Source organism: Panthera pardus, unplaced genomic scaffold (genome assembly GCF_024362965.1).
Source record: "Panthera pardus isolate Hobbes unplaced genomic scaffold, ASM2436296v1 HiC_scaffold_27, whole genome shotgun sequence".
NCBI lineage: Eukaryota > Metazoa > Chordata > Mammalia > Carnivora > Felidae > Panthera > Panthera pardus.
The window spans coordinates 78,867,264-78,891,712 of NW_026526843.1; the positions used below are offsets into that span (position 1 = coordinate 78,867,264).

The 24,449-nt window shown below is 39.8% G+C and overlaps 1 protein-coding gene across 4 annotated transcripts in view; it reads left to right on the top strand.

Moving 5' to 3' along the window:
- Positions 1-42: 42 nt before the first annotated feature.
- FAM120C (family with sequence similarity 120C) overlaps positions 43-24,449 on the top strand; it is a 123,612-nt gene continuing 99,205 nt past the window's right edge. Inside the window, exons 1-2 of one of the 4 annotated variants that reach the window (XM_019436640.2) lie at positions 44-801; positions 12,446-12,856. In XM_019436640.2, coding sequence (XP_019292185.1) covers positions 121-801; positions 12,446-12,463 — 699 coding nt within the window. In that variant the 5' untranslated portion in view covers positions 44-120 and the 3' untranslated portion in view covers positions 12,464-12,856. Of the gene's footprint in view, positions 802-12,445; positions 12,857-24,449 lie in introns of those variants that run through there. The other 3 variants (XM_019436639.2, XM_053891583.1, XM_019436638.2) reach the window with 3 other exon arrangements.

Consider the following 24,449-nt stretch of genomic DNA (forward strand, 5'->3'; position numbering starts at 1 on the left):
AATCCTTTTCCCGCCCCCTCGCCCCCCGCGGAGTGCGCACGCGTCCGTCCCCTGCTTCGCGCCCAGATCGCCACCTAACCTGCTCGCGCAGCCGCTGTCTCGTCTGCCCACCGACGAAGCATGGGCGTCCAGGGCTTCCAAGAGTTCCTGGAGAAGCGCTGTCCCGGGGCCGTGGTGCCCGTGGACCTCCTCAAACTCGCGCGCACCGTGTCGCGCCAGCAGCAACAGCACCAGCATCGCCAGCTGCCGCCTCCGGCAGCGCTAGCTCCCGGGGCTCCACGCACCGCCAGGGGCTCTGCGCCTCTGCAACCGCCACTCCCGCCCGCTGCCTTGGGTGCCTACTCCGGGGGCGCGGGGCCGACTCGGCACCATCACCCCGCTCACCACTTCCACCACCACGGCCAGGCGCATCCTGGGCTGCACCCGCCGCCCCCTCCGCTGCCCGGGGCCCGGGTGCTTGTGGACGCGGGCTCGGCGCTTCCGCGGCTTTATGGTGGCTACCAGACGGATTGGGTGTGTGGTGGCCAATGGAACGCCATGCTGGGCTACTTGTCAGCGCTATGCCAGGCTTGTGCCTATCCCGGCGGCGACGGCCTGGAGCTGGTGGTCATGTTCCCCGGGGGCCTGGGAAAGGACCGGCTGGCCGAGTGGGGCCGTCGGTGCCAGGCCGAGCGGCAGACAGCGCAACTGATCGTGGGACACGTGGGCAACAAGGGCACCCCTCCTCCACGGGCCTGGTTCCTGCCACCGGCCTGCCTGAGCCACTGCGTGAGGCTAGCACTCATCCGCTTCCGGGTCAAGGTGAGGGAGGGGCCGGATCTTAAATAATATGCCCCACACCTATACCCTCCCAGCTAAACACCTAACCACCCACTAACCTGCCACCCATCTACCCACTCACCGCCTAATCAGCTAATCCACTTGCCTAATTATCCACTGTCATTTTATCCATCCACCTTCCCCTTCATACCACCCCCTACCGATTCTCTGACCAACAGAAGTACATCTCTACCTGTGTCACCCCAATAACTCTCTTTACTTTCACTTATCCAGTGACCCGTCTCTGGGTTTTAGCAGAATTTTTTTTGTAGCCCCATCTTTCTCCTACTGTCTTCTGCCTCAAGCTGAAATGCCCTTTCCAGTTGGCATCTCTCTTCCGTATGTCTCTTTTCCAACCTTGCAGCAAATCATTTAAACAAATGTTACATGAATACCTTTTGTCTACAACTTTCCCCCCATTTGACCCATTGAGATTTTTTTTTTACCCATGTGTCTATTCAGTCTTTTTAATTTGCATATGCTTCTGTTTCCTCCTGCTTTAGCCTAAACAAAAATTTAAAAACCCACTGACTCAGTCACTGTTCAACAATTATTAGACCATTGAGAGTAAGGGGTTTAAGGGACATGTGAGACATGGGAGTCCTACCCTTGGAAAATCAAATATGTAAGCATGGAAGATTTATTTAATGGTATAAGTGTGTATGTGATTATGCTTCATGGTACAGATTATAAGTACAGTATCTGTTGTGTGTGTGTTGGGGGATATCTGTGGGCTAAAATTGTAAGGGGAGGCTTCCTCAAAAAAGTTGGATCTCATTTAGTTCTTCAGGGATGGGTTGGATTTGAATGGGTTATGGGTTTGGGAGGAGGCTGCTTTAAGTAGGAGAAAGAATGAGAAGAAAGAAGCAAAAAGGAATATCAAGCATGTTAGGCCCCATGGGCAGTTAAGTCCAATCTCTGCATGTAGTTGGTTACTGTTTATGGGGCCTGGGGAACAGCTTGGCAGCCTCCCCAGTTCTTGGCACCACTCCTGCTGCTCTGATACTTTCCCATACTCTTAGGTTTCAAGTTCTTACGTGTAGGGAATAGCAAGGTTTGGGAAGTAAAGGAGGTGGGCAGGAAGAAGAAAAAGTACAGGGTTGGGTAGGACAAAATCTCAAACCCTATTCCCATCCGAGGCTCTTGGGTATGTGCTCACAGTTAAAAGACAGGACAGCGAATTTTGAGAATGATAAAGAAATGGTCCTGGGTGGAGTAATGAGGAGGAAAAAAAAATCTCATTGAGAGACTGAAAGCTTGCAGTGGTCATAGAGTTTGTGGCCATAGTTCAGTCATGCTAGAACACCTTGTGCACATCAAATCTGTGCCTGGGCTGGATAGATTATAGCTGGTTTTAATAATAAGAAAATCCAGTCATGAGCTATCTTAAACATATATAGAAAAAAATAATAGACATTCATTTGCTTGCCTTCCTGACCATATTTCAGTAAATTCTTCATTCATGATGATTCTTTCCACTTTGTTTTCATTGCTGCCACCCAAGCTTTAAGGACTTTTTACCTCATTGTCATTAACCTGGTTGCTGGCAACTGACTAACTAATGGAATGCTTAGTAGGTGTCAGGTGCTAATCTATGTGCTTTAACAACAAAATTATTTCATTTGATCCTCACAATAACCTGTGAAGCAGTATCATCCCTGTTTTCCAAATGAGGAAACTGAGGCACAGGAGGTTTAGAAACTTGCCCAAAGTCACCCAGTTATTAATGGCAGAGCTGAGGTTCTGGGATCCATGCCCAGGCAGTCTGGCTTCAGAGCCCATGCTCTTAACAACGGTGCTCTAAGATGAATCTTTCTAGAGTGCCAATGTGATTAGATCATTCCCATACTCAAAATGTTCCCTGGCTCCTTGGTAAAGACAGGTCTGGGTCATTCGTTTATATTCATTTATTGAGTGCTTGCTGTAGACTAGGTACTATGCCTGTTGCTGAGGATTCAGAGGTAAAAAAAGAAAATCCCTGTACTTAAGGAGGTCAGTTTAGTGAAAGACAAAACCGAGTTGCACATACTGTTAGCTAATTGCAAATGATGAAAAATTTGGCCCCTACAGGGGGCATGCTTAATTCTGGGTCAGGGTTTGAAAGTTGGGGGAGGCTTCACAGATTGGTGCTGAGCCTTGGAGAGGGCTGGAAAGGATAAGTCAGGTGGTGGACAAGGGTGTGGAAACCTAAAATGGCTAGCCATGAGATCTGAATGGATTTGGATTAGAGGTTGGCAGGAGAATTAAACACGGAGTATGGATTTGTGGTTTCCAAACTTTTTTTGTTCATGCACCCCCAGCAGTCAAAAGTTTTTGAGAAGCAAACTTAATATGGCTTACCAAAATTCTCCATCACACATAGTCTCATTTTTAAAATCCCAGCAGTTTATCACAGTAAGATGGATTGATATGTGATAAAGCAAGTGTGGAGAAAATGGTAGAATCTCAGCTGTGGGTATTTACTCACTGTAAAATTTCAACTTTGCCAAATGTTTGAAGTTTTTCATAATAAAATATTTGGGAAAAAATTCCCAGCAGTCCTCTTCAGTCCTGAGAACTACCATTTGGGGAATATATAAATCTTATTCCCGATGCTACATTGTAAACACTCTTTGATCTTTTCATATTCTCCATAATATCTTGTATGTTTTGGGTTTTGGACACATTTTTTTCCTGAATGAATAGGTCAGTAATTCTAAGAGAGTGGATTGTATGAGTAACCTAAAAAGTGTGTAGTGTGGCTCTTAATATAGTGAATTTAAGACTGACTGCAAAATCACATACGTAAAGAAATTATTTATTTTCGTTACCAGTGAGCGAAGTTCTCTTTCCTGATTTTGGTTGGTGATCTTTGTTGTTGGAATGATGGCGAGCTTCCTGGTTTATGGTACACACTTAAAAGATACTGGTTAATAGCTGAGGTAAACAGCTGTGATTTGCTTTTATAGAGGAGTGTTCCACTATTTTGAAGATAGCAGATTTTCACTCAGATGATCTGCATGCTTACCACTTCTTTTGACTGAAATGCTAGTGCTTCAGAACAAAACCCACTACTGTATTTCTCTTCTTGGTTTTGTTCTTCAGACTAAGCTACAAAATGGGTCTTTATTCCTAATCTTATTTCCATTTGTGCAGGTATTAAATAAAAGATAAATTGCTGGGTTGTCTGGTTAACATTAGACAACTTAAGACTGCCCATGAAAAGATTATTGGCATGAATTTTGTCATTTGGTTGGTTTCATTGCTATGTCCTGCAAACCTTTGTAAGTGTAATCGTCAATAGCATTAAAATGAAGTAAACTGACCAATTGCTAGCCTGGGTCTCAAAAGTAGAGCAGCCAAAAGCAGTTTTAGAATGTGGTTTGGGAAATGATGTGGGGTGGCTATGGGGATGAATACTTTAACGGTTAAAAAAAGATAACACTTAAAACCCACCACTTCACAGCTATAATTCTTTAGAATGGGACCAATTAAAGAAAAATGAGTTGATTTAAAGAAAAGTATTAAGTTACAATACTTGGATGCGGCAGAAATCATGTTGGTAGTACATGAGCGATCAAAGTTTTGAAAAGTCTGACCAAGAGCTGATACCATTTTATGCTTTCATTCTCTAAAATGCAGTATAGCAATGACTGCTATGCTTCCGGGTTATTTACTTACACCCTCAGTGCCACTTCTAGGTGCTGTAGTGGTAGGAAAAATTATTATAATAATTATTATTACTTCTTGAGCACCAAGTTGTACATAAAGTGCTTTTTAAATACCTCATTTATTCCTCACAAGCTTGCAAGAATGCCCAGTATTCCTCCCATTTCTTTGGTCTGTACACTATTAAGTGCTGAATAAAAATCCCCGTTCTGGGTCTGTATTGCTCAAAGTCCCTTTCCGCAGTTCCACTACACTATTTCCTTCTTTTTAAAAAAAAATTTTTTTAATGTGTATTTTTGAGAGAGAGAGCAAGCGAGAGTGAGCAAGGGAGGGGCAGAGAGAGAGGGAGACACAGAATCTGAAGCAGGCTCCAGCTCTGAACTGACAGCACAGAGACCGACATGGGGCTCGAACTCCCCAACTATGAGATCATGACCTGAGCTGAAGTCAGACGCTTAACCAACTGAGCCACCCAGCCGCCCCTATTTGCTTCTTTTTGTATCTTCTTGTGTAAGATTGTGTACTTTTATTGGCCAGATAACATGAATAAATACATGAAGAAAAATAATAATAAATCAATTTGTTGAGCACTCTATGCCAGCATTGCTAAATGCACAAATACTACCAATATAAAGCACATGTGTAAGCTAAGTGTGAAGTGAGTCCTAGCAATCTTTCTTTGCCTTTTCAGTCTCTCTCTCCTCTCTCTCTCTCTCTCTCTCTCTCTGTGTGTGTGTGTGTGTGTGTGTCTCTCTCTCTCTCTCTGGTTTCTTTCACTTACAGCATAAACAAATAATCTTCAAACAACAAAAACCTTGCCTTTACTTTGTAATTCCCTTAAGCCATTATCTTTATCCCTGTTCTTCCCTTTTAACCATTATTCATGAACAAAGAAGACTGTATTAATTCCCATTCCCTAGCCTATTGCCACTTGATATCTAATGTCACCATTCTGAAGCTGCCACATCCATTTCCACTGTTACCCTTTCTTGGTCCTTTTTGAGGTAATTTTCACTATTGAGCCATCCTTTCTTTAAATTTCCTTCCTTGAATTTCATAATGCTGCTCACTTCTGATTCTCTTTATATGTCTCTAGTTCTTTCTCCTTTCCTAAGTTATTCCTCCTCCTCTGCCTGCTTCCTTAAGCTTCAGTGTTCTCAAGACTTCTGTCCTAGTCATATTCTCCTATATTCACTTCCTGAGCAATCTTCTCCATTATCATGGCTTTAAATATTAACTATATTCTGATGATTCTTATAGCTCTTTCTCTACCCCCCAACCTCTCTCGTGAGCTTTCAAAGTATCTTTTCAGCTCTGCTACTCAATGTCTTATAGGTCACTTAAATTAAAAAAATATTCAAGATGGAGCTCATTATTTTCCCCCAAAACTTGTTCTATTTTCAGTGTTCTCTTTTCCTTTGAACCTTGTCTTTTATCTATTTCAAGCCAGAAAAGATGGAGTCCTTAATTCTTCACTCTCCTGTCACCTCCCATATCTACTTGGTTACCCAGTCCTGTCACCTCTGTACCTCAAAAATGTCTCCTGAGTGCAGCCACTTCCACCCCCATTGCCTTAGTTTAGGCTGCCATCATTTCTTATCTGAACCATGAAAATAGCCTTAACTTTTTCCTTTACCACTTTCTGGACAATAGCCCATCTTCTACTTTGCTGTCAGGGATATCATCCTGAAAACCAAAGCCAACTTCATTGTGTGCCCAAAGATAAACACTGGCTACTTTTTACCTACCCTTCCAAGTCCAGACTTCTCAGCCTGGCAGACAATGCCTTTCACAGTCTGATCCCAAACTCTCTCCAGCCTTACTTGGTGTTTACTCACACCTGTTCCAACCATTCGGAATGTCCCAACCATTCTGAACTTTTTAGTTTCCTGGGTATACAGTGTGTTCTTACATAGTGCTTTTCTTATGTCGCTCTCACCCTTGCATAGCATATTCCTACATATTGATCAAAAATAATCAATATGACTCTTTCCCAGCCAAGGTTGATGATGTGCTACCCAAATGCTCTTGAATTACCTCTCATTTTTTCTCCTTCATAGTATTTTCATATCACATTTAATTCTCTTTTTTCCCATGCTGTACATTATATCCCCAGAACGTATTTATTTTATAACTAGAAGTTTGTATATAATTCTCTTTTAATTGAATTCCAAGAGGGCAGGGATTTGCTTCTAGGGCTGGACACATTGTATACAATAATGGTTGTTGTGAGAGAAAGATTGGTTGGTTGATTGACTATAGAGAGCTTTAAGGGTCAGATGAGGAAGAATTTAGAACCAGTGTTTTATAATGTTACATATTAATTCCCTGTAAATCAACTTAAATTCCAAGTGGAATTGAAAAACTCTGTTAAGTAAAAGTAAGTTTGGTAGCTACTTAGCAATACATTTATAGAATACATTCCTTCTTGATGGTAGTAACAATAGCTACCACATGGGCTGGGTACCTTACATAGATTCATTATGTCATTTCATCCTCACAACCACCTCTCAGGATATATATTAATGTCCTTTTTTTTAATGGCTAAAATAAAAACAGAATCAGCATAAGTTTGCACTGCTAGAACATGGTTGAGCCAAGATACAAACCTAAATATATTTGAGACCAAAATCCTCCATCTTTAACATATTGCAAAATAGCATAGTTGCATTTCAAACTAAACCTTTTCCAGAATATTTTTCTTATATTTAGCTTGTGGAGCATAATGGCTAAGACAACAGAACTTGGAACCAGACTGCCTGGGTTTAAATCCTTGCTTTTCTCCCTACTAGATAGGTAAACTTAGGCAAGTTAACCTCTCTGTGCCTCCGTTTCCTCATATGGAAAATGAGGGGTAGTGATAATACCTGTATCACACATTTTGTGGTGAGTCTTAAACGATTTAATGCAAGTAAGGTGCTTATAACAGTACATGGCACATAGTAAATCCTATATAAATGCCAGCTACTATTACTTTGAACAGAATATCTTTGGTGCCATGTATGTTGGACCTAGATCATTTCACTCTCATGCTTTAAGCTTAGGATGGTGGCCTGCAGAGTCCTTCATGTTCTGCATGCCATTCTCTGGCCTCATTTCATCCTATTTGTCTTCTCAGGACAGTGAATGGTTTTCAGTTCAAGTAACATTTTTTGAGCATCTTCTTTGTGCCAGACCCCATGCTAAGTACTATGAACAATGGAATTCATTCATTCAAAAAATATTTATTGCACGAGTCCTGTGTGCCAGGCACAGTTCAAGATTATGAAGATAAAGTAGTGAACAAGACAGTTTTCTGATCTTATAAAGTTTACATTCTAGTGGGGAGGACAGACAATAAAATAAAAAGACAAAATATATATATATAATATTTTAGGTGGTATAGTAAGTGCTGTGGAGGAAAATGAAGTAGGGATGTGAGTTAAGGGAGTGTTGAGGTCAGGAGGATACTCTGTCTCTCCAGGACCTTGTTAGGTGAGACAAGTACGAAAATACTAACAATATGAGCCCAGAGGATCATTTCTCTGGCCCTTGTCATAGGCCCAAGGGCATAGTCAATGGAAGTGGCAGAACCACGATTTGCATACCAGACACCAAAACCCTTACTCTTTTACCATAAAGGAAATTACAAAGATTATGGCAAGGATGGCAAACTGGCAGCCAGTAGGCCCATACATTTTTTTAAAGAACTCCATTGATCTTTATTGATCAGCAGTGTTTTGATCAGTAGTGTTTACCAGAATCTGAAATCAAATAGCGGGTTTGGACTGAATATTAAGGCATCATCTAGTTGAATGATGTTTCATTTCCCTCTATCATTTAACTTGCATTATTTTTTTTTTATTTTTTATTTTTTAATATATGAAATTTACTGTCAAATTGGTTTCCATACAACACCCAGTGCTCATCCCAAAAGGTGCCCTCCTCAATACCCATCACCCACCCTGCCCTCCCTCCCACCCCCCATCAACCCTCAGTTTGTTCTCAGTTTTTAACAGTCTCTTATGCTTTGGCTCTCTCCCACTCTAACCTCTTTTTTTTTTTTTTTTTTTTCCTTCCCCTCCCCCATGGGTTTCTGTTACGTTTCTCAGGATCCACATAAGAGTGAAACCATATGGTATCTGTCTTTCTCTGTATGGCTTATTTCACTTAGCATCGCACTCTCCAGTTCCATCCATGTTGCTACAAAAGGCCATATTTCATTTTTTCTCATTGCCACGTAGTATTCCATTGTGTATATAAACCACAATTTCTTTATCCATTCATCAGTTGATGGACATTTAGGCTCTTTCCATAATTTGGCTATTGTTGAGAGTGCCGCTATAAACATTGGGGTACAGGTGCCCCTATGCATCAGTACTCCTGTATCCCTTGGATAAATTCCTAGCAGTGCTATTGCTGGGTCATAGGGTAGGTCTATTTTTAATTTTCTGAGGAACCTCCACACTGCTTTCCAGAGCGGCTGCACCAATTTGCATTCCCACCAACAGTGCAAGAGGGTTCCTGTTTCTCCACATCCTCTCCAGCATCTATAGTCTCCTGATTTGTTCATTTTGGCCACTCTGACTGGCGTGAGGTGGTATCTGAGTGTGGTTTTGATTTGTATTTCCCTGATAAGGAGCGACGTTGAACATCTTTTCATGTGCCTGTTGGCCATCCGGATGTCTTCTTTAGAGAAGTGTCTATTCATGTTTTCTGCCCATTTCTTCACTGGGTTATTTGTTTTTCGGGTGTGGAGTTTGATGAGCTCTTTATAGATTTTGGATACTAGCCCTTTGTCCGATGTGTCATTTGCAAATATCTTTTCCCATTCCGTTGGTTGCCTTTTAGTTTTGTTGGTTGTTTCCTTTGCTGTGCAGCTTTTTATCTTCATAAGGTCCCAGTAATTCACTTTTGCTTTTAATTCCCTTGCCTTTGGGGATGTGCCGAGTAAGAGATTGCTACGGCTGAGGTCAGAGAGGTCTTTTCCTGCTTTCTCCTCTAAGGTTTTGATGGTTTCCTGTCTCACATTCAGGTCCTTTGTCCATTTTGAGTTTATTTTTGTGAGTGGTGTGAGAAAGTGGTCTAGTTTCAACCTTCTGCATGTTGCTGTCCAGTTCTCCCAGCACCATTTGTTAAAGAGACTGTCTTTTTTCCATTGGATGTTCTTTCCTGCTTTGTCAAAGATGAGTTGGCCATATGTTTGTGGGTCTAGTTCTGGGGTTTCTATTCTATTCCATTGGTCTATGTGTCTGTTTTTATGCCAATACCATGCTGTCTTGATGATGACAGCTTTGTAGTAGAGGCTAAAGTCTGGGATTGTGATGCCTCCTGCTTTGGTCTTCTTCTTCAAAATTACTTTGGCTATTCGGGGCCTTTTGTGGTTCCATATGAATTTTAGGATTGCTTGTTCTAGTTTCGAGAAGAATGCTGGTGCAATTTTGATTGGGATTGCATTGAATGTGTAGATAGCTTTGGGTCATTGCAGGGGACTTTAACACCCCACTTACAGAAATGGATAGATCATCTAGACACACAGTCAATAAAGAAACAAGGGCCCTGAATGATACATTGGATCAGATGGACTTGACAGATATATTTAGAACTCTGCATCCCAAAGCAACAGAATATACTTTCTTCTCGAGTGCACATGGAACATTCTCCAAGATAGATCATATACTGGGTCACAAAACAGCCCTTCATAAGTTTACAAGAATTGAAATTATACCATGCATACTTTCAGACCACAATGCTATGAAGCTTGAAATCAACCACAGGAAAAAGTCTGGAAAACCTCCAAAAGCATGGAGGTTAAAGAACACCCTACTAACGAATGAGTGGGTCAACCAGGCAATTAGAGAAGAAATTAAAATATATATGGAAACAAACGAAAATGAAAATACAACAATCCAAACGCTTTGGGATGCAGCGAAGGCAGTCCTGAGAGGAAAATACATTGCAATCCAGGCCTATCTCAAGAAACAAGAAAAATCCCAAATACAAAATCTAACAGCACACCTAAAGGAAATAGAAGCAGAACAGCAAAGGCAGCCTAAACCCAGCAGAAGAAGAGAAATAATAAAGATCAGAGCAGAAATAAACAATATAGAATCTAAAAAAACTGTAGAGCAGATCAACGAAACCAAGAGTTGGTTTTTTGAAAAAATAAACAAAATTGACAAACCTCTAGCCAGGCTTCTCAAAAAGAAAAGGGAGATGACCCAAATAGATAAAATCATGAATGAAAATGGAATGATTACAACCAATCCCTCAGAGATACAAACAATTATCAGGGAATACTATGAAAAATTATATGCCAGCAAATTGGACAACCTGGAAGAAATGGACAAATTTCTAAACACCCACACTCTTCCAAAACTCAATCAGGAGGAAATAGAAAGCTTGAACAGACCCATAACCAGCGAAGAAATTGAATCGGTTATCAAAAATCTCCCAACAAATAAGAGTCCAGGACCAGACGGCTTCCCAGGGGAGTTCTACCAGACATTTAAAGCAGAGATAATACCTATCCTTCTCAAGCTATTCCAAGAAATAGAAAGGGAAGGAAAACTTCCAGACTCATTCTATGAAGCCAGTATTACTTTGATTCCTAAACCAGACAGAGACCCAGTAAAAAAAGAGAACTACAGGCCAATATCCCTGATGAATATGGATGCAAAAATTCTCAATAAGATACTAGCAAATCGAATTCAACAGCATATAAAAAGAATTATTCACCATGATCAAGTGGGATGCATTCCTGGGATGCAGGGCTGGTTCAACATTCGCAAATCGATCAACGTGATACATCACATTAACAAAAAAAAAGAGAAGAACCATATGATCCTGTCAATCGATGCAGAAAAGGCCTTTGACAAAATCCAGCACCCTTTCTTAATAAAAACCCTTGAGAAAGTCGGGATAGAAGGAACATACTTAAAGATCATAAAGGCCATTTATGAAAAGCCCACAGCTAACATCATCCTCAACGGGGAAAAACTGAGAGCTTTTTCCCTGAGATCAGGAACACGACAGGGATGCCCACTGTCACCGCTGTTGTTTAATATAGTGCTGGAAGTTCTAGCATCAGCAATCAGACAACAAAAGGAAATCAAAGGCATCCAAATTGGCAAAGATGAAGTCAAGCTTTCGCTTTTTGCAGATGACATGATATTATACATGGAAAATCCGATAGACTCCACCAAAAGTCTGCTAGAACTGATACATGAATTCAGCAAAGTTGCAGGATACAAAATCAATGTGCAGAAATCAGTTGCATTCTTATACACTAACAATGAAGCAACAGAAAGACAAATGAAGAAACTGATCCCATTCACAATTGCACCAAGAAGCATAAAATACCTAGGAATAAATCTAACCAAAGATGTAAAAGATCTGTATGCTGAAAACTATAGAAAGCTTATGAAGGTAATTGAAGAAGATATAAAGAAATGGAAAGACATTCCGTGCTCATGGATTGGAAGAATAAATATTAACTTGCATTATATGAACACATTTCTTTTTTGAAAAATAGGGCTTTCTTGCCAGCATTTAAAAAATTGTGAAATGTTGCAAAAAATTCTGACTTTCCAACCACTCTTGAACTATCAGACCCTTTGGCAACACCGATTGCCCCCTTTTGCTGAGCCACATGGTCTTTATTTATTGGAATCTCTATGATTCCATGGTGTCTTCCTGACACAGTGACCAAGTACCTCTTGCCATTCATGATAGCCATCTTATATCAGTGGCTCCCAATGATTCCCACCTGCTGGTATTCACACTCTTGTGTAATCTCCCCCCATCCCTTGTTTATGGGCTGGACCTAGTGACTTGTTTCTAATGAACAGACTACAACAAAGTGATGAGATGTCACTTTCAAGATTAGGTTATTAAAAAACTGTGACTTCCATCTTGTTTGCGCTCGCTCTCTCTCTCTCTCTCTCTCTCTCTCTCTCTCTCTCTCTCTGGCTCTTCTTGCTTGATCACTCTGATGAAGCAAGCTGCCATACTGTGAGCTGCCCTATGGAGAGGCCCACATGACAAGAAACTGAGGGCAACCTCCAACTAACAGCCAGTGAGGAACTGAGGCCCTCAATTCAACAACCCACAAGGAACTGAATCCTGTCAACAGCCAAGTGAGTGAGCTTGGAAATGGATCCTTCCCCAGTTGAGCCTTGAGGTGACTGCAGCCCTGGCTAATACTCTGATTGCATCCTGTGAGAGACCCTGAGCCAGAGGACCCAGTTAAGCCATGCCCACAGATACTATGAGATAATAAATGTTTTTTTTAAGCCACTAAGTTTTTGGGGTAATTTGTTACACAGAAATAGGTAATGAAAACATCATTGTTGTACTTTTTAATAGTAGTTTTGATAAGCATGAAATATTTCTTGCACCCACATCTATGAAAAGTGACAAAATCACACAAGAAGGTCATGTATTTAAAGATAATTTTTTTAATTCAGTGACAAGAGATTGTTGTGCTATAGTGAAAAGACCAAATGAATTGAAGTCCAAAGACTTGCATTCAAGTCACTAGTGGGATCTTGGGTAATTTATTATTTCATTTTGAGAATCTTCGTTTATAAAGTGGATAAGAAAGTGATACCATGTTTCCCAGGACAGTCGAGAGAATTACCAGCTATAATATATGTGAAACCTACTATATACGTGTTAGTCCATATTAATTTCAGTCTCTCCTGTGTTTCCATAGTACTCTATATATTTCCATTGGCTTGTACCATAATATATTGTGATTATCTGTTATATGTAGGCGACTTGATCTTTGCATCTACTCACACAGTATTTGGGCACATGGCAAGTGTGCAGAAAGCACTGGTTGAAAGAATGAACAGTTGTTACATAACTAATGAAAATTTAAAAACACTAAAATATGCTTAAAATTCTTAACCGAGGTATCTTTCATCTTTGGGAAACTTCCTTTTGCCAATTTGTTGATAGGCATATCTATAAAGAGGTCAGTTTCAGCAGAAAGGTCTTCATATCAGGTCACTATGTAAGGCTTAAATTTGGTCTATTGAACAATTCTTAGCATAGCCGAAGCACCTGAACCAGAACTGTACGAGTAGGCTAGTCCATCTTCTGGGCACTGTTATGGCACAAAGAATACACTGAAGTACTTAAGTCTGCATACATTTTATGCCCTAAGGCAAAAAGCAGTCATGGAGCTTGAGGTGTTGTCTACCATTTGTAAGGCTTCCATTTGTATCTAAAATACCAGTTTTAGATATTCACTCTCTCTCTCTCTTAAAAAGCTGGCAATAATCATCTGAAGAAGATCACATATTTAAAGGAAAATCAGAGAGAACCTATTTCTTGGTGAAAGTGATGAGTATTCCTCTATATCTAAATAAAATATGTCTGTTGAAATACTGCAATTTAAGACACCATTTTAAAATAAACCATTGTAGGAAATATGACCAGTGTATAAAAATGAAGAGTGCTGAAACAAAACTTTTAATAGGGCTTGGAATTTCAATAGGCTGTGTTTTGGAATACAGACAGAGTAAGTGATACTGTTATGAAATGCATTTATATAGTAAATGAAAGCATTGCCAGGGCCTGAAAATCTTGTCGGTGGTAGTTTAAGAAAATGTCTGTTGAATACAGCAGAAATTACATAATGAACAAGCATTTGTAAAGGTATGAAATACTGTTGCTCAGGATGTTAAACATTGGTGGCTGAACATTTTGAGGACAGTAAGTTATTTGTGAAGTTTTAGATCTCAGTTGGCTACATAGATATAAGCACTCCCCATATAGCTGTACACTTCGCTGTGCCTAGCCAGTAGTTCTCACAGTATGGTTCCTGACCAACAGTACTGTATCACCTGGAAACTTGTTAGAAATGCAGATTCGCAGACCCTAGTCCAGACCTACCATATCAGAAGCTGGAGGTGGGGTTTGTCAATCTGTTTTAACGAGTCTTGTAGCTGATTCTGATGCACCCTAAAGTTTGAGAAAAATTGCACCTAGATATAATTCATGTGTTAAGAATTTTGATGGAATCTAATTCTTTGGGACTTGGAGCCTATGACAGGTACATTCACAAATACCTGGATTTTGTGTGTTAAGGAAAGTCATGAAATTTTTGGTATAGGTTGGTCAAAATTACGACTACAGATGGTACTTCTGCCGTAGTGTTACTCTTGGACTCAGAATATTTCAATTTGAAGCAGAAACACTTTATAAGGACTTAAAGATTTTAATTATGTCACTCCTTAGGATCCAATTATTATGCAAAAATGTTCAAAATGAATCATGTTAGGAACTAGTGATTAACAATGTGGCTTACACCAAACAAAGCTGAATACTTTGAATTATTAGATGCATGTTATGGAAATCTGCCCTATTATATGTAGATTGATTGCCTTGACTGAGGCGTGGTACTGAAGATACTAAAAAAAGAGACTTCTGGCATCCAAAGAGCATTCAGTGCACCAGCAAAGATTGAAATAGAATACTTGACCTGTTTGGTTGACATTGCAACTCATCTAGAGAGGCACTCTGAATAAAAGCAGGTTTATTCAAAAATACCTTCACAAATGTATGGTTGTATTTGCTCGTTTCTAGCAAAATTACGCCTTTGGAAAACTCATTTGGCAGGTGATAAACTGGATGACTTTGCTGAAATTGGTTTCCAAGAAATGAAAGTGATGGCCTGAACTACATTCCCAAAATTGTGAAGTTGTCTGTTGCATTCCAGGAAAGGTTCTCTGGTATTATATTTTCAGAAAATAAACTAATATTGTCCAGTTAGCCTTCCTCAATGTTTATGGTGTAAAAGAAGAGCTACAATGGAGATACCGAATTACTGTTTTATGGTATTGAAAATGAAGCATGGTGTCAGTGGAATACCAGAATTCTACAAATATCTTGGGGGTCGTTACCCTAAATATAATAAGAAACAGTGTGCAAAATGTCTGTGGAAATTCCTACCTTTCTAAACAGCCGTTTTCTATTACAAGATGGGATAAAATTAATCATTCCCAAGGACCCAAAGCTAAATTCTTTACTGCACACCCTAACACAAAAATACAAAACCTAACATTGACCTCTTGGCACACTTGGCATCAGACCTCCTGTTCCAAGTTAAAGGAGAAAAATCACACACACAGATGTAATGATTAACTTTTTTCTATTTTTAACTTGTGTTATTAACTTTGAATTTTAAGATGTAAACTCCAGTATCTTGCATGTTTATATCATTAACACTGACAGTGTAGTGTAGTTTAAAAGAAATTAGGGGCACCTGGGTGGCTCAGTCAGTTGAGCGTCCGGCTTCAGCTCAGGTCATGATCTCATGGTTCATGAGTTCGCGCCCTGCGTCAGGCTCTGTGCTGACAGCTCAGTTAGACTTTGAGGCACAGAGGCCTTGCAGCTGAAATATAAACCATCCATATTTCTATTGCTAAAGCAGACTTATACATAATCCACCCCTCCCATTGGCTTTTCTTATGAAGTGATGCTTCCTTGTCATCTCTGATTTCTTTTTGCTTTGGAATTGAGAACAGAGGGAGTAGGTGGACTACAGAGCTCAGCCTGAGTCAGATACAAGTTTGGATTTAACACTATGTGGGGAATGAGGCTAGCAATACAAGAGAATTTGGGATGCGTTGGAGGAAGTCAAGTATCACAGAGGTCAGAAAGTGGTGTTGCTTCTGTATTAAGCTCTTTCTGTGGTCCAGGCAGGCTTCTAGACAGCCAGATGGATATAATAAAATCACAGCAATTAACAAGCTCACAATCTATTCTTTATGGCCCTGTGATTATTGTATTACTTTATGAATTGATCTGAAGTTAGTGAATACTCAGTTTTCCAGTTGCCTTTATTTGATAAACATGTTCGATGGAAAGAGCATTATTTTGCAGATAGACCTAACTAGGTTCAAGTCCAAGTTCTGCCATGTGGCTGGCTGTATGATTTGGGACAAGTTATTTAAATTTTTCTATTGAGAAAGAGGGGGGTCGCCTGGGTGGCTTAGTTGGTTGAGCGTCCATCTTCAGCTCAGGTCATGATCTCGTGGTTTGTGAGTTCAAGCCTTGCATCAGGTTCTCTGCTGTCAGCGTGGAGCCCACTTCAGACTCTCTGTCCCCCTCTCTCTGTACCTCCTGCACTCATGCTGTCTCTCAAAAATAAATAAACATTCGAAAAAAGGAGGGAGGGGGATTAAGGATACTCATTTCACAGATTTAGAAAGATAAGTGAAATACATCTTAAATTATTTAGCCCAGTGCCTATCATGAAATAGTAATCACTAGAATGTCACCTCCATGAAGACAGGAATTTGGGCCTCTTGGTCACTATGGTATTTCCACACCTAGATGAATGCCTGGCATGTATCCGTGCCTGGTCCAGTAAATACTGGTTGAAAGTCAAAATGTACCAAGAAATCATGGCCTTCATGGTGCTCACATTCTAGTGATAAATACTTCTAGTTGTTTCTAATAGCAAGTGTTTTTCAATAAATTATTTCTGAAAGAACCAAAGTATGAGAGAGAAAATGGAGGGGCGCCTGAGTGGCTCAGTTGGTTAAGCATCTGACTTTGGCTCAGTTCATGATCTGATCTTGCGGTCTCACAGTCCATGGTTTTGAGCCCCATGTTGGGCTCTGTGCTGACAGCTGGGAACCTGGAGCCTGCTTCAGATTCTGTGTCACCCTCTCTCTCTGCCCCTCCCCCACTTGTGCTCTGTCTCTCTGTGTCTCAAAAATAAATAAACCTTAAAATTTTTTTTAAAGATAAAATGGAGAATATGAGCTCAGATTGAAGAAAAAGCAGGAGTACCTTTCCTGTCTGGTGGTTTTGTCCAATTCTCCATCTACCCAAATACTGGTTTGGTAAGCACAATTTGAAAGCCACTTCTTTAGACTACTTGCTATTGGAAATGAGACATTAAACTTTTTTCAGAGAGCTGTTTCCCCCTGAGTTTTATAAATAAGTGTCGCTTCCTCTAGAAATCATTGCCCCATTGACTGGTCAGGTGCCTTTGGTCTATGTTTCCATGGCACCCTATGATTATAACTTCTTAACATATTAAGTGTCTTACTCTGTGCTTTCTGCCTCCTGGCACTTAGAAGGCCCCAATTCATATTTGTTGTATTGAACAGTGAGCTAGCAATTAAAAGCTAGAGGCAGTTGTTGAGAATCTCAACTCTTACTTTCTTTAAAGGTCAAATGTGCTTCTTGATTAGTTACTTGGGTATGTTATTGTTTAAAGCTCACCTAAATCATTTCAGTCTCCTGAAAAATTACAAGGTTAACAACTGAACTGGATCCGTTTGAGCCAGGAACTGAAAGTCCTTCTGCTTACAGATGGTAGCATTCATCATACATGTGGAAATGGAGCCAGGGTACTCAGCTATTCTGAAGGGTGTTGTGGCTAGAAGGCTTCTTCCTTGCCCTGATCAGGATTTAATTGCCATCAGTCACTCTAGATGATATTTTGCTAAAAAAAAACAATCTGACTAGAGAGCACTGTTTCTTAAACTTACCTCATCATGACAATCATCTGGGGTTCTTGAAAGCAACCTCAGTGTCTATTGTTGGATGAAAGAGTAAAGAAAATATGGCATATACATACAATAGAGTATTATTCAGCCTTAAAAAAGAAGGAAATCCTGCCATTTGGGACAACATGGATGAATCAGAGGACATTATGCTGAGTGAAATAAGCCAGATACAAAAAGACAAATACCATTTAATAAGGAGTCTAAAATTGTCACTCATAGAAGCAGAGAGTAGAATGGTGGTGGCCAGGGACTGTCAGGAGGGAATATTGGGGAAGTATTAGTCAAAGGGTACAAAGTTTTGGTTATACAAGACAAATGAGTCCTAGAGATCTGAACAGCATAGTGCCTATAATTAACAATACTGATTTGTGTACTTAAAACTTTGCTTAACTTATGTTAAGTGCTTTTATCACAAAAAATAAAGAGGGCAGGAGGAAACTTTTGGAGGTTATGGACATGTTTATGGCATAGACTGATGCCAGTGATGATTCTTATCTCTGACCTCAAGGTGTATACATTAATTATGTACAGCTTTTTGTATGTCAGTCGTACCTCAAAAAATATATATATATTTCTAGGCTAGCACTAGACCTACTTCATCATACTCGTCAGAGTCGAGAGGCCTGGAATGGGAATTACCTTCAAGGAATGGAGGTAAAAGGTCTGTAGGCATAACCTCATTTTATTGTATTTTGCTTTATTGCATTTCACAGATATTGCATTCTTTACAAATTGGAGATTTATGACAACCCTGCATCAAGCAAATCTATTGGTACCATTTTTCCAACCGTATTTGCTCACTTCCTGTTTCTCTGTCACATTTTGGTAATTCCCACAATATTTCAAACTTTACTATATTTGTTACAATGATATGTGATCAGAGATCTTTGGGATGTTACTCTTTTTCATTGTTTTGGGGCACCACAAACCTCATCAATACAAGATGGTGAACTTAATAAATGTGTGTGTTCTGACTGTTCTACTGACCAACAGTTCAGGTTTCCCTATTACCCGAGACATAAGAATATTAAAATTAGGCCAATTAATAACCCTACAATGGCCTCAGGTGTTCAAGTGGAAGGAAGAGGTGCACATCTCTCACTTTATTTTTAAAAAAAAAATGTTTAATGTTTATTTTGAGAGAGAGCAGGGGAGGTGCAGAGAGACAGGAAGAGACAGAATCCCAAGCAGGCTCCATCCATGCTCTCAACCCAGAGCCCGATGCAGGACTCAAACCCACAAACCGTGAGATCATGACCTGAGCCGAGGTTGGTCACTCAACCGACAGCCACCCAGGCGCCCCACATGTCTGTCACTTTAAATCAGAGGCTAGAAATGATTAAGCTTAGTGAGGAAGGCATATCGAAAGCTGAGATAGGCCAAAAGCTAAGTCTCTTGTGCCAAAAAGGTAGTCAAGTTTTGAAAGCAAAGGAGAAGTTTTTGAAGGAAATTAAAAATGCTACTCTAGTGGGGCACCTAGGTGGCTCAGTCGGTTAAGCCTCTATTGATTTCGGCTCAGGTCATGATCTCAGGGTTCTGAGTTGGAGCCCCATGTCGGGCCCTTCACTGACAGTGGGGAGCCTGCTTGGTATTCTCTCTCTCCCTCTCTCTCTCTGCCCCTCCCCTGCTCACTCTCTCTCTCAAAAATAAATAAGCTTGTTTAAAAACGGTACTCTAGTGAACACATGAATGATAAGTGAAACAGCCTTATTGCTGTTATGAAGTAAATTTGAGTGGTCTGGATCAAACCAGCTACAACATCCCCTTAAGCCAAAGCCTAATCCAGAGCAAGGCCCTAATTCTCTTTAGTTCCAGGAAGCTGCAGAAGAAAAGTTTGAAGCTAGCAGAGGCTGGTTTGTGAGGTTTAAGGAAAGAATCCATCTCCAGAACATAAAAGTGCATGGTAAAGCAACAAGTGCTGATGTAGAAGCTACAGCAAGTCATCCAAAAGATAAAATAGTTCATGAAGGTGGCTACACTAGACAGATTTTCCATGTAGGTGAAATAGCCTTCTATTGGAAGAAGATGCCCTGGGGTGTCTGGGTGGCTCAGTCGGTTATTAAGCATCTGACTTTGGATCAGGTCATGATCTCATGGTTTGTGAGTTTGAGCACTACGTCAGGCTCTGTGCTGACAGCTTTGAGTCTGGAGCGTGCTTCAGATTCTGTCTCTGTCTCTCTCTCTCTCTCTCTCTCTCTCTCTCTCTCTCTGCCCCTTCCCCAACTTACACTCCTGTCTCTCTCTCTTTCAAAAATAAATAAACATTAAAAAAAATAAATAAAAATTTTTAAAAAGGAAGAAGATGCCCTCTAGGACTTTCATAGATAGAGAGGAGAAGTCAATGCCTGGCTTCAAATATTCAAAGGACAGGCTGACTTGCTAGGGGCAGAGGCAGCTAGTGACTTTAAGGTGAAGCCAGTGCTCATTTATCATTCTGAAAATCTGAGGACCCTTAAGAATTATGCTAAATATACTCTGCCTGTGATCTATAAATAGAAAAACAAAGCCTGGATGACAGCACATGTATTCACAACATGGTTTACTGAATATTTTAACCCCATAGTTGAGACCTACTGCTCATAAAAAGAATCCTTTCGAAATATGACTGTTGACAGTGCACCTGGTTACCCAAGAGCTCTGATGGAGATGTACACAAGATTAATGTTATTTTCATGCTAACACAGCATCCATTCTGTAGCCCATGAATCAAGAAGTATGATTTCAATTTTCAAGTCTTGTAACTTAAGAAATTTTATAGGACTATAGCTGACATAGATAGTGTTTCCTCTGATGGATCTGGGCAGAATACACTGAAAACCTCTGGAAAGAATTCAGTATTCTAGATGTCATTAAGAGCATTCATGATTAATGGGAAGAAGTCAAAATATCAACATTAATGAGAATTTAGAAGAAATTGATTCTGGTCCACATGGGTGACTGAGGTGTTCAAGACCAACAGAGGAAATACTTGCAGATGTGGTAGAAATAGCAAAAGAACTAGAATTTGAAGTGGAGCCTGAAGATGTGACTGAATTGCTGCTATCTTACGCTAAAATTAATGGGTGAGGAGTTCACTTTTATGGATGAACAAAGAAAGTAGTTTCACAAGATGGAATCTACTGGTGAAGATGCTATGAAGATTGTTGCAATGACAACAAAGAGTTTAGAATATTGCATAAACTTAGTTGATATGCAGTGGTAGGGTTTGAGGGATTGATTTCACTTTTTAAAAAAATTTTAATATTTATTTTTTTTTGAGAGAGAGAGAGAGGGAGAGGGAGACAGAATCTGAAGCAGGCTCCGTGCTGTCAACACAGCCTGCTGCAGGGCTCAAGCACATGAACCTTGAAATCATGAACTAAGCTGAAGTTGGACGCTCAACCCACCGAGCCACCCAGGCGCTCCAATTGACTCCACTTTTGAAAGAAGTTTTGCTGTGGGTAAAATGCTATTGAATGGCACCACATGCCACAGAATAATCCTTCCTGAAAGGAAGAATCGATGAGACAAACTTCATTGTTGCCTTATTTTAAGAGATTGCCACGGCCACCCCAGCCTTCAGCATCTACCACCCTGATCAGCCAGCAGCCATCAACAATGAGGCAAAACCCTCTACCACCAAAAAGATTATGACTTACTGAAAGCTCAGATGATTGTTAGCATTTTTGAGCAATAAAGTATTTTTAAATTAAGGTATGTACTTTTTTAGACATAATGCTATTGCACACTTAATAGAGTACAGTATGGTATAAACATAACCTTTATATGCACTGGGAAACAAAAAAAACCCTCATTTTACTTACCTTATTGAGATACTTTATCACAGTGTTCTAGAACTGAACCTGCAATGTCTGAGGCATGCCTGTATTCCTGATTTTATTTTTACCTGGAGTATGTTCTGCTTTTATTCAGTTGTAATTTACCTTTTGAGTTAAATGTTGCAATTCATGATATAAAAATTCAAAAGGTACAAAACAATATATGATAAAAGAAAAATCTCCCACCTCTGTCCCTAGCCACTAGATTCTTTTCTCCAGAGTTGACCAATATTATCAGTTAGTTGTGTATTCTTCCAAAGTTATGCATATAAAAGCAAATACTTATAACCACTTAGTGCACACACACCACAAACAGACCTTTAATTTAATTTAATTTTTATTTATTTTGAGAGAGTTAGAGCGCAAATGGGACAGGGGCAGAGAGAGAGAGGGAGATAGAATCCCAAGCAGGCTCTGTTCTGTCAGCATAGCCTGATACATGGCTCAAACCCAGGAACTGGCTGAAATCAAAAGGATGCTTAACTGACTGAGCAACCCAGGCACCCCCACAAATATACCTTTTAAAATATGGGAGCATACTGGGACACCTAGATTGCTCAGTTGGTTAAACGTCCGACTAGACTTCAGCTCATGTCATGATCTCAGGGTTGTGAGATGGAGCCCTGCATTGAGTTCCTCGCTGGGTGTGGAACCTGCTTAACACTCTCTCTCTCCAGGCACCCGGTGGCTCAGTTAGTTGAGCTTCCAACTTCGGCTCAGGGCATGATCTCACAGTTTGTGAGTTCAAGCCCCACATCGGGCACACTGCTGTCAGCAGAGCCCACTTCTCTGTCCCCCTCTCTCTCTGCCCTTCCCCTGCTCACATTCACTCTCTCTCAAAAAACATTTTTTTTAAATATTCTCTCTCTCTCTCTTTCTGTTTGTGTGTGTGTGTGTGTGTGTGCGCGCGCGTGCCTGGGTGGCTCAGTTAGTTTGGCGTCCGACTCTTGATTTCAGCTCAGGTCGTGATCTCACAATTTGTGAGATTGATCCCCGCCTCGGGCTGTGTGTTTCGAGTGCGGAGCCTGCTTGGGATTCTCTCTCTCCCTCTCTCTACTCCTCCCCTGCTTGCATGCGCTCTCTCTCAAAATAAATAAACATTTTTTTAAATGGTTGCATACTAAATTTGTACTTTGCTTTTTCATTTATTTTATCATGCTGAGTTTTCCATGTGAGTACATAGAGTTTTAATTTTTTATGGTTCCACCCTGTTCCATTTTACACATGTTATAATATATGGATAGTCCCTTATTGAGCAATTAGATTTTTCCAGTTTTTAGCTATTATAATAATGCTACAATGAATACTTGTACAGTTGCAATGCTCTTGCTTATACAAGCACTTGCAGTGTTGTTCCAAGTGCTTTACATATCTAAAAGATGAATCTGTAGAAACAAAGTTACCCAGTCAAAAGGTATGTTCATTTGTAGTTTTGACAGATCTTGCCAGATTTTTCTCCAAAGACATTGTATCACTTACACACCTACCTTCAATATTTGTGAGTGCCTGTTTCCCTTACCAGTGTAGTATTTGGTAATCTTCTAGGTGAAAAACCCTCTTTCAGCATTATTTTAATTTTTACTTCTTATCACAAGTGAGTTTTATCATCTTTTTATATGCTTACAATCTACTTGTGTTTCCTTTTTTGTGAACTGTTTTCTTGTGTTGTTAGGCTTTTTAAAAATTTTCTGTTAGAGGAATTAGCCCTCTATACTGTGAGTTGCAATTTTTGTGGGTTTGTTTTTTTTTTTGTTTGTTTGTTTTTGCAATTTGTCATTTGCCCTTTGAGTTTACTTACATTGGCTTTCCCTAAACATAAATGTTTTATTTTTATTTAGTCAAGAAGGTTGATCTTCCTCTTTACTGTTACTGGTTTTTCTCTTATATGTAAACTTCGAAATTGTTATATGTAAACTCTGAAATTATTTTTAAAAATTCCACATGGAGTCTTCTATTATTTTTATAGTTATCCCAGTTAAAGTATGAGGAATGGATCTAATTGTTCTCAAATAAATGTCCAGTTATTCCAACACCATCTGTTGAATAATCCATATTAACTGTGTAATTTAAAAAGTGAGTTATGGATTTTGCAACAATTAAATGGCATTTAATAAAGTCAAGGGCAACTGTTACAAGATATGTAGAAGCTGTATCATCCAAATGCAGCATGTGGACCCTTTTTGGATCCTTATTTGAACAAACCAACTGTCAAAAAACATTTTTAAGGCAATCTTGGAAAATAGAGTAGCTACTGGATATTATGGTATTAAGAAACTTGTTAACTTTGGTGAAATTCTAGTATTATTTTAAAAGTATTTATGTTACATATAAGGAATGAAGTATTTATAGGTGATTTGATATCTTCAATTTGCTTGAAAGTATGCCAGAAATGACCAACAATCATATGAAAAGATGCTCAACATAACTAATTATCAGAGAATGCAAATGAAAACCACAATGAGATATCACCTCATACCCATTAGGATGGCTACTATAAAAGGAAACAAAAGAAAAGAACCAGGTGTTGGTGAGGTTGTGGAGAAGTTAGAACCCTTGTACACTGTTGTTGGGAATATAAAATGGCACAACCTCTATGGAAAACAGTATGGAGTTTCTTTCAAAAAATTAAAAATAAAACTACCATATAATT